This window comes from Bombus huntii, chromosome 5 (genome assembly GCF_024542735.1).
Source record: "Bombus huntii isolate Logan2020A chromosome 5, iyBomHunt1.1, whole genome shotgun sequence".
In the NCBI taxonomy this organism is placed as follows: Eukaryota; Metazoa; Arthropoda; class Insecta; order Hymenoptera; family Apidae; genus Bombus; species Bombus huntii.
Window position 1 is genome coordinate 14,616,416 of NC_066242.1, and position 11,557 is coordinate 14,627,972.

Genomic DNA, 11,557 nt, shown 5'->3' on the forward strand with positions numbered 1-11,557 from the left:
CCGAGGGGGACATTAATTAAACGACGCTGCCCGGCCCAGAGATGTTATCATACTACTGCGTCCACACGTGTGGAGAAAAGCCTGATTAATGGAACTTGGCTGACCGGAAAAATGATCGTTTCCTTTCTTTTTTTTTTTTTTATCGCCAGCGTAAAACGAAGATTTGATTAAAACTGCGTTTCATATTTTATTGTCATACAGTCTATCTTTATCGACTGATCGAGAACCGATTACAATTATTATAAGGACGAGTACAAATGTAATCGAACAATGAATTTTTTCCAGAAATTTCTATGACAATTTTTAAGGAGCAAACTGTAAAATCATGGGACTAACGAGGAACGTAAAGACCAGACGTTGATTCGTAATACATCGCAGAAGTTCGTTATTCGACTCATTTATGCTCGAGTGTTCTTGTCGATCCTCACAGATTCGCATTAGAAAATCGTGAAATCTAGTTGCTGTGAACGTCGAGCATACTCGACGTAGGACAATTAAGGCACAAAACTGGCCAGCCTCTTCGCTGTCGGTTTACGTTGACTACGCAGTCAATTACGAGCTTCAGTAACTTCGAGAATTATCAGAAACCAATTTTGCTAAAATTCAATGGGAATTTGTCCGACTAACAGAATCCGCAACTCTATCGGCGAAACTATACGACTCTATCGTTCGAATCAACTCATCGTAATTACAATAACCCGTAAGGTCGTCGATTGAGCTTGCTTCGATCGTTGAATTACTCCAATAAGAGATGACACCTTAGCACGATAGCGTCTGTCGAACACATCGAGTGGAATATAAATGAATGTGAGATTGAAAATGCGCGACTTGGTGTACCGCAAATTGTATCGTTGGAATGAAATATTACGCTATTTTCTTACATTCGTCTACCATCCACTAGATTATTGTCAACGAAATTTCATACCCGACGTGCAATGCTCTCTCGGCGATATCTTCCTTTTTTATTTCACGTATTCCGCGACCTATTAAAAAATTCTCCACGGTATAACGAAATCGTAAAAGGGGTCGAATTTATACGTTCGTGGCGTCTTAGCAAATGACTTGACAAAAACACGATAAAATAAGAATTCGAAACCATGGTCAGTGGCGTATATCCTATTGTTAACCGTGATTCAGTCTCCGCTGAAAAAGATAGAATGTTACAGCGTACTGCAACTGTAACTGTTGAGGTGCATCGATCGGTGATTCTGTTTGATACTGTAATTTAAGACATCGCTATATCCTAAAGGCCATTGTATATTTCCGTAATATTCTTAGCACAGTTGCCGTTTGTGTGGAAGAACGACGTTCGTGCATTTTCTAAATCGTCTTTGCTATCAACGCAAGAATAACGGCTGTCACCAGACGAAAATAGCATTACGGATGGATAAGCTGGATGACGATGTTTCGTACTCACTGAGAAGAGGAAAGGATTTCTTATTAAAGCTACTTTTCTTCATTTTTGATGTGCCATTAATATCACAAAAGGAGCAGTCCCCTGAAATGAGTACTGTTATTTGTTAGCTGAAAAATGCAAAAGATCGAAAGCCCCATTAAAGATACAAAACTTTTTTTAACCGTTTGGAATCGTAAAAGAGTTAAACGCAGCACGATTGTTTATCTCCAACTTCCGAATATTTTTAACAAATATGCAAGTTATACAATGTGCTATAAAATTTATTTATTTATGCAAGTTATAAAATTGCACTTGCGAATTCGCAACTTGCGCATAATCGATTTGCATATTCGATTTGCATATTCGAAATTCAGGTGACTGGAAAATTTCTCATTTCAGGTAACTTGGATCAGGAGAAAAGACAGGCAATTATTGACGCTGGGTACAGACACTCATGTCATCGACACGCGATTCATGGTTATTTCAAACAGCCCAGACTGGACTCTGCTGATTAAAAACGTCCAACGCGAAGATGCTGGACTTTACGAGTGTCAGGTGGTAATTTAATATATAACGATATTTAAACGAATCGAAACAATTCGAAGCGTGTTTTATCGAGACAGATTCAAACGGAGCCGGTCCAACAACGATTCATTCGTCTAAGCATCACGGAGGCGTACTCCATGATTCCCGGAGGACCAGACCTTCACGTCAAACAAGGATCTAGTCTTCGACTGGAATGTCAGCTGATAGCATCGACGGAGGCACCGAGTTTCATCTTTTGGTATCGCGAAGGTCGCATGATCAACTACGACGATGAACCAGGGGTTAAAGTGGAGGCTACGAAAAACGGTTCGATTCTCGTGGTTGACAAAGTGAAACTTTCTCATGGTGCTAATTACACTTGTTGGCCTAGCAATGCCAGGCCAGCATATATCATGATACACGTAATCGAAGGTTGGTTATCTATATTTTTTTCATTTCTCCATATTTCGTTTCTTTTCCTTTCGCGAATACAGGACTTATGTACCTATACATACGCATATAAGTCGTTTGCAAAATCTTTCGTTTCAAAAGTACTTCTCCTTCGGCTCGTTTAATTTTACTACGTTTAATTTTCGTCACAACTTATTCGCTTACTGTTTATTCTAGTCGAACAAGTGTTATTTTCTCATTCTTCCATTTCTGTTTATAGAAGAGGAAAAACCAGCAGCTATGCATGGCGGTGATCGGCGAAACGCTACATCGAAAGCGTCCATCAATGTCATGTTGATTTTTCTGACTTTCCTCGGTATACGCACCTCGAATCGACTTCATCCGCGGCAAACCTGTGTCACGTGACTAGCCTACCGTATCAACTTTGTCACCGAATTGATGCCTGCTGCGGAATTCCAAATAATTTCGATGCCATTTTCGTATATCTCTTCTTACTTTACACTTTACAACGTTACTCGTGCTTGACTTACATACATTTAACGTCGTCGGTAATTTGCTGAGCACGTGCAACGAAACTTGCTAATTTCATCTGACGCTCTCTAACATCCTAAAATGTTAACTTAAAATAACAATAACGCGATGCAGCAAATTCATCGTAAAATTTTGAAACAATACGAGCAAGTGCGCCGTCACTTGGCAAGATTTCCACTTGCATCGGTTAATCTACGGTTTAACTATAGTACAATACTCGAGACCGCTATGTCGACGGTTAAATTTTCGAAATTCGATATTCTTAAATCTCCGTTCCAATAAATGTTGAATGTTAAATGCGTAACGCATCTGCAACGCTGAGTATAAGATGCAACAATTTTCGTGAAATGTGTGACCAGACATAAACTCAAGCAATATTAAATCAAGTATTATATTCATTTGAATCACATCCTTTAAATATTTTTATCGTCATAAACGTACAAAGAATGATCTTCACCTCGACGCATTTACCATTTCTCTTTTCCTAAAACGAGCATGGACTTCTGTCCGAGTTTCTACTCGTACGCATAAAATAATAAACCATCGAGTCGAAAGAAATAGCTATCCTTTTTTTTTTTTTTTTAGCTGCCTGCAAACAAACGAAGTTCGCCAGAAATTTCAGTAATGAAGAAAAAAACACGCGAAACGTTTTATCGATGTGAAATATGAATCCACAGATACAGGTATCGCATTTAACGCTCGTTTTCATTTCGCCGTATGTCGTGTGTTTTCTATCGTAATTAATGGTGAATAAAAATGAAAGCTATTTCGCGAATTGTCGTCGAATGGAAAAGTTCACATTCATTCGTGAAAGAGTCAATGTAATATGGCAGCGACACTCTGATAAACAGTTGAAAAGACATTTGCGAGTTCAGATAAATTTAATCCATTAAAAGTGTCGTGCAGTGTCGCTTTATACTGTTTGCCACTTGAACGCGCACAAAAGTGAACTTAATAAATTCTAAGGGCAAAGCCACGCTTTCACGTTTCACCAACAGTTTCGTGAATTAACAACGTTTAAACGAGCCAAATCACATACAGCTACGAATGTTCATCATGGTCTCAAATTCTTTTTAATGCTCTTTACGCTCGTGAATTCACAACGATTTTATCTTTTTTTCGAATAAACACGATCACACTGTGAAACCACGTGAATAGTTCAATCTCGTTGCGTATATAAAATTCCAATGAAACAGAAAGACATTTAAAGTTATTCAATACACGGTCAAACGAGGATTTCCTTGTCTTATTGTTGCCAATTTTATAGTCTGACGCGATCTTCTTTAGAAAAGTATCGTTTGTCGGATGCTTCGTCGAAGGAAAAAGAGAAATCTATCCTATAGACATAGTCTAATACTCGTTATTATTTCCTGGTAACATTCGAAATAATCACTTGATGTATTAATATGTGATCAATGTACATACGCGTGTATGCCAACTACAATATCTACTCTAAATTGTGCACACACATGAACCTGTGTATCAAGAACATTTTTCGCAAAATACAAGAATATTGCCATATCTTTTTACAGAGAACGAAGCATTACGCGTGTTTTATCGGATAGCAATGCCATGTACATTTTTATTCGCTGTTGTATGCAGAATGATTTATCAATGACTTCTCGTTGGAACGTTCAAGTTTTCCATTAGCTCTTTATACATAGGGTTATGGAACACGTTAATATCGTTTCCATGAACGAAAACTTATTAATTAACGTTCATATACTTGATTCGTTTAACGATAGTAGATGATTTTAACATGGACGTTTGAGACTCTTTTTCGTCGACCTACCAGAGACATATGAATTGTAAAAGTAGACTCGCAAAATAAAACAAGACGTCAGATTTTCATCTCCACGATATTATAACATACAAAATAAATTGGACATTTTGATTCAATCGAGAAATGATTATTTTACGAAAGAAACGCACCTTTACCGATGGAGGTAAATTCAAACATAAATCGCTTTAATATCGTCACGAATTCCCCTTATCACTGTGATTCTATCTGCAGGAATTTTGCATCCAAGCCGTGGAATGTAATAATCCTCGTTGCACCCAGGGTAACGTATAGCAAAGATGTATGTATCTTCCGTCGAGAACACACTTAATCGGATATTACGAAGTAAGTACTTGCAAAATGTTTAATGGGGAAATTACCACCAATGAAAATATTAATCCTTCGAGACTGCCGATAGAAATTCGTACGTAACGTGGTTAGAGTTTCATTGTAACGATCCTTGCAACGATTATCTTCGTCGATCGCCAAATTGTCGAACATCGTGAAGCAAAGGTAAGTACTATGGCTTGGTACGTGTACAAAATTTGAAATTTCCAACGATCCGTTAGTCACGTTTCGAACATCTAATCGATTTGTGACTTTACCGAGCGAACGCCAATAACCGCAGCTGATTCCGTATAATATTAATCAAAACTCAACAGAGAATATGTACTCATATTATGTAATTTGGTAGTATTACGCAAGATATATAGAATGAATACGCATCACCAAATTGCACTATGAATGAACTCCGAGCAATAATATATTTCGAATATGTCAAACTTGTCCAAAATATATCGAACGAATATGTATAGGAACTCTCCGTTAGATTTTATTAAATTACGCTGCACTGACAAGAAATTTATTTCAATTCTAGGAAATGATATTCCTTTTATTTCTCGTTCTATGTTACCTTGAACTTCTTATATACAGGGTGGTTGGTAACTGGTGGTACAAGCGAAAAGGGGGTGATTCTACGCGAAAAAAGAAGTCGAAAATATAGAATAAAAATTTTTCGTTCGAGGCTTTGTTTTCGAGAAAATCGACTTTGAATTTTCGCTCGGTACGCCTGCACTTTATCGCGTCTCGTTATAACGGATCTCACTGTAGATCGTTGTCTCGATGGAAAAATTTAAAAAAAAAAAAAATTTTTTTATTCTATATTTTCGACTTCTTTTTTCGCGTAGAATCCCCCCCCCCCCTCCTTTCCGCTTGTACCACCAGTTACCAACCACCCTGTATATCTTATTGCTAAATTAAAGGTATCGGTTAGAACGTGTAAATTCACAACTGGAATAAAACAGACGAAATTTTCTGTATTTTTTCTTTCCAAGTTTTATACAGTGGAAAACTACCAAGTATTTTCATGATAATCAATATTTTCACTCGAATAAACCAAGAAACTGCGTCTGATCTTCATTTTGATCTGCACATGTTTTCGTGCGAAAAAAAGTTACAAAAAGGTCAATATAGATGTAGGTCTCTCAATAGAGAAGATTCCTTTTTCTCTTCTATTTTCTACTGGGTTTTCTCATAATAGCATATTTGGCTTCCAAACTTCATTTCTAGTTTTCTTTATAGAAGAAAAGACAGAAAAAGTTTCCAGAATAACTTTAAATACACGTACAGAAAGAAACACGATAAGTTAACGCTTAGCTGCTGGTACGTTCGGTTACGTAGCATAGAAGTTTGAAGAACGGAAACGAAAAAACGGTGACGTTGAAGCATATTTTCTACTATGAAAAATACTGAAAGCGTAAGTAAAGTGAATGAATCGCGTACAGTTATTTTCTTCGTTGTCAGATTTCCAAGTTACTCGAATGGATCTTTTCATTTCACCAATTTCTTTGAAGATGAAAAATTACCTTTGATATAGTACGGAAAGAAAATGTGAAAATACATTTGTTTTACTTCAATTGCATCGTAATATCAATTCGGTTGCGATACATCTAAACAACAAGATGCTACGAAAAGACGTATTTATGACTTTGTTGGCTGCAGTTATTTGAACCGCAGAGTTTTAATTGAAACTACTATACGAATATAGTATAATGAAACGTACACGATCAAGCTAATTGAAAAGCCACACGATGACAAAATAGTTCGAAGTAACAAACCGTAATAAACGAACGCACGAGATTCGGGTTTTGCACTTGGCACAAGTGCACTTACAATGAAAACTAGATGAAATGTGGTGTTGCTATGAAGCAAATCTGCCACCGCCGTGCTTAATCCATTCTGCTTTCCATCGATCTCCTCTCCTCCCTTTTACATCGTCCATGACAATCGTGACCAAAACCAATTATATAACAAAAGAGAAAAAGAAAGTACGATGCTAGATAACCATAAAAACATGCTTAGTTGAAAATTTCCTCTGCTTTTGTAATATCCGAGTGGTCAAATTGATAGCTGTAAAAAAAAAGTAGATCCTATTAAAACCGTATCTATTAAGATAAAAGCAACCGACTTCGATAAATTAACGTTTTTCTCAAGATTTGATAAGAAACTCTAGAATTAATTACTGAAATGGAAGTATTTGAAAGTGTTGACGAAATATTGGTACGATAGGTCGATAGATGAAAATAAACTAATCGGTGAGCGACCTTTGGCAACGCTAGCATTGAATAAAGATACAAGAGAGAAGATACGGCTACGTACACGTTGGTACTCGAAGAGTAAGGGTCGTGAATATCGGTTTCCAATATAACGCCCGGGATGCCTATATTCGTAGGAGTTAATTCAAAATATCGTGAATAGTGTAGCATCTTGCAAGATTGGACATTCCATTCTATACATATACTTCAAGGGCATACGCCTAATCCATACGTCGCAGTGTTACGTTACCACCCGGTTGCCACAGTCGTCACCACAAATCCGTAAGATCCGTATAATCCTGCAAAAGCGAATGATAACGGCATCGCTACTATGTAAACCACCGATTGAATTCTGGATTATCGACAATTCGCAACACCTATCTTCCCGGCTTTTAACGTAATGCCAACCTTAAATAAAGATACGCACGATTGCAAAGAAAAACAAATTGAAACTTATAGCGAGGAGAATATACTTCTATCGACATCTGACATACTGAATCGACATACTAAATCATGTACATTTATATACTTTTATCGTGACAACTTTGAGAAGTCTCAAATATCAAAACCTTCCTATATCAATTACCAGCAAAATAAATATCTTAAAAACAGGAAAAAGTAAATTTCTACAGTAACCGACTGATAATCACTCATATCATTACATATGATGAAACACGCGAATCCAAGTTAGCTATCATAAATAAGTGATTCACTATAACGGTTGTAACTGATCAATGTGCACTAATAATATAATATTTCAATACGGTTAAAGGTGAATATAAAACATATGGCACGAGCCACACGTAACGACAACGTCACGATCAACGACCGATCGATAACGGATAAAATGTTGTAATTTGCAACAGGCGAAAAATTGTTGTCCAGTATCGATCAATTATTTAATTAGTAAAATTTTTGGTCTAAATGATTAATAATGTAAAAAAATATTTATTCAAATCCTATCTTTACATGTATCATAAATAAAATAATTAATATTTACTCGGTCTGTGCATCCAACGTGTGCCCAACCTTCACATTCGTCATTTTTGAAACATTGAAAACAACAACAGTCTGTCTTTGGACCATTTTATTTTTAAGAAGTAATTCCGGGCAATCACTTTTCTTCTAACTGTTTTGGAATTTCAGACCTTTCTGCGGCAAAACTTTGGAGAAAGATTACATAAATATCTCTTAATTAAATTTCAGTTCCCAACAGATTGAACTTAAAAAGATCAAAAATATTCTGCCTAGACTGGTCGATGGCGGATTGGATGGTAATGGACGACAGTTGGATGGCAGCAACAGGATAACAAATTATTAATTAATAACTAAATTTTTTATACCACAATTAAGTAAAGAAGTATCGAGAAATAATTGAATAGTAATTTGAAAGTTTTCTACCAAATCTAAACGTGCAAAATTAGGATGATTACATTGATAACTTGACTCAAATTAGACTAGACAAAACTTGATAAAATTAGATCGATAATTTTTCTCTTGAATTTTCATCTTACTATTTGGAAATACCTACTTTACCATCGCATCCTAAGTTTTTAATATGCCGTGAGTAAAACAATGACACACATCAAAAGTATGAAGCTGCTCCAAAAGATATTATTTCGGAACAGTAATATCGGTCAGACATCGCGCGACAAAAATGTATTATTTTCTAGGTATTATGGACATATGACACATAGAATAGAAGAGAATCTATAAAACTATAGACGAATCAAATAAAAATAATAGGAGAGATCTCATAAAATTATGAAACAAAAAGAAATTAAAAACAAGGGCTTTTCCATCTTACTTCGTACAATCGCGAACTGTGAAAATTTATTTTTACCGAAGTTCCAAACTTTCAATAAGAGGTGATTAAGACAATAAAAGTTAAAATAAATAAAAACTCAGACGTTGCAAAATACTGACAGCTAATAAACTGGGGAACACAAAATCGCAACCTTACCAGTGACACAAGTTTTGACAAGATTTTACCTATTCTACCTTATCCATAGAACGTGGAGTTTCATAACTGATCATCGGAAAGAACTTGGTCGCTCCGATGATACCAACCCTCACAATTTAATAAAGCTAACTACAATCGCGAGCCAATCAGCTCGTATTATTTCTTACATAATTAATAATTGTATTACGTACTGTAATGCGATTAGTAATCATATATGAAATAATACTAATTGCCCGAGTTTCACCGGCGTGGAGATTGCTGCGAGTGGAGACCCTCCCTTTACACGATCCCACCCACCCTCCTTTTACGCACAACAATTTATTCATTTAAAACACCAATTTATAAAAACAAAATTCTCCTCCTAGTGTACGTTTGTAAAACGACCAATCCCTTAATTGTTATGAGGAACAAACAACGAAAAGAGTTTTAAAGAAAACCGATGCGAAAAGCTAATCCTGAAAGTAAAAATAAATTAAATCTTAAAACAGCTGCGTAATTCAATATCAGACGCTATTTCTACCCATCTATTTTCTATTTATCCACCTTACTACATTTAATCCTCGATTGATATAATTGGATTGGAAGTGAATCAGAATAGATTAGAATAAAATTGTTTAATTTTGGAGAATTTTATTTCTATCTATATTCTGCATTTTACGTGATAAAGATGTTTTATTGTGTAAAATATGGTATACAAATAAGTGGTCAACATGTTAAATTGTTAGCGGTTAAATATGATTTTCACCAATTGAGGATTAATGATACATGCATTAAGTACTAGCACACTTATATAAATGAACACTAACAATACTTTTCTTTTTTACGTCGGGAAATCCTCATGGATACCCCACCGCTGTTCTGAGAGAATCGGCGAGGTAGTGTCGGACTCTTACCGACTAAAACCCTACGGTGGCCTACCTGACTACTAAGAGATGGTTATGTTCTAAACTTCGCCACTAAACAACAATGACCGCAAAGTTCAAAGGAGCTTCTGAGAAATCAGTAAACCTGAGAGCACAGAGATTCACCGAACGTGTGGTAACGGACAAGGTGATAGAGCGGCTTATGATGACAACATCCGAACTTGATCCGTGATTGACAAGGACATGCAAGATCGAAAACTGAAGAAAGAAATAGTCAACCTTGTCTGCGACGACAGCCTCCACATGTACACGAACGACGCGGAACTGACGTCCGCTTTCAATCCCAACATCATGATGATTTCTGAAACAAAATCAAAATATAAAAAATATAATAAAATTCTTGATATAAATAATCCCAGTAAACGAGGCTCAAAATGTAGATAAATATTTCGTAATACGTATTTACATCCTTCCATTTATTCATTTTATTTAATTAAGCCTCTGACGTACATGTATGAATTTTGACGATATTTCTTACAATCCAAGAACTCTGTAACAAACTTGTTTAATGAATTAGTACATAAAAAGTTGATGACAGGAAAAAAACACATTCTACACGAAAAGAGCAAATTATCAAAATATTGTTGTAAAAGTAAAACAATTTGAAGTTGGATTTAATCAGAAATTGAAATTTTGCTTTGGATACTAAGATGAAAGAAGAAGTGATTAAAATCACATAGCCCTTAAGAACTAAACAGTTATAGTGTCAAACTAAGCTTTTAATATATTCAATGACTCTACGTAATTTTAAGTATTCTCGGGTAATTTGAATGCCACTCAGACTAGTACTAAATATATATTAATACTATTATATTAATTATTATTTTATGTTATATATTAAATTATATATTGATACTACTATATTTTAATACTAGCAGAGGTATTTTAATACCTCAGAAGCAGATTTTTGTTAATCCTTTTGCTCTTTTCATTGGGCGTAATTTGTTTGTTTCAATTATTCATAGATTGCGTTGCAATTTTCTGAAGCAGAAGTATATAGAAGTATAAAATTCTATACTTCATTTGCGATTATAGAATATCTGTTCCTTATTCTATCTACATTTATACTATATTTTATTAGTAATTTCATAGAAAACTTTAATTTTAATTCAAGCCGGTACTATATTGAATCGGTAACACCACATGTAACGTATTCCTATGTCCATGATTCATAGGTGATCTCCAAAAACATGGGATACGAAAAAGTATTGCATGTCACGTATATTTTGTATCTTGGCTAAGGTACGCATCACAGATGTGATATAGCCGTTTTTCGATATATTCGACAGAAAGACCGACGATACATCGTTGGGCCTGTCGGTGCTTCGACTTTCTCGCGACATTGTTTATAGTTCGCCCGATATCTCTTAGGCCTTTGTTCCACGATACTACATGTATGTAACACAAACGGACCTATACTTTCTCCGTGATGTA

At 35.6% G+C, this 11,557-nt stretch overlaps 1 protein-coding gene and 1 long non-coding RNA gene across 10 annotated transcripts in view; one reads left to right on the forward strand and one right to left on the reverse strand.

The window, feature by feature from the left end:
• LOC126865752 (zwei Ig domain protein zig-8-like) overlaps positions 1 to 4,770 on the forward strand; it is a 36,493-nt gene extending 31,723 nt beyond the window's left edge. For all 8 annotated transcript variants that reach the window (XM_050618621.1, XM_050618622.1, XM_050618624.1 and 5 more), the window contains 3 exons: positions 1,796 to 1,951; positions 2,020 to 2,353; positions 2,592 to 4,770. In XM_050618621.1, the coding sequence (XP_050474578.1) occupies positions 1,796 to 1,951; positions 2,020 to 2,353; positions 2,592 to 2,737 (636 nt within the window). In that variant the 3' untranslated portion in view covers positions 2,738 to 4,770. The remainder of the gene's footprint in view (positions 1 to 1,795; positions 1,952 to 2,019; positions 2,354 to 2,591) is intronic.
• On the reverse strand, positions 4,158 to 11,388 carry LOC126865757 (uncharacterized). Of its 2 annotated transcripts, none has more exons than XR_007689652.1 (3): positions 9,230 to 11,388; positions 7,302 to 7,536; positions 4,158 to 7,052 (listed from the first exon to the last, which is right to left on the reverse strand). It is a non-coding gene; the product is annotated as an uncharacterized LOC126865757 (long non-coding RNA). The 2 variants fall into 2 exon arrangements; XR_007689651.1 differs by having other exon boundaries at positions 9,201 to 11,388.
• Between the last annotated feature and the right edge of the window lie 169 nt (positions 11,389 to 11,557).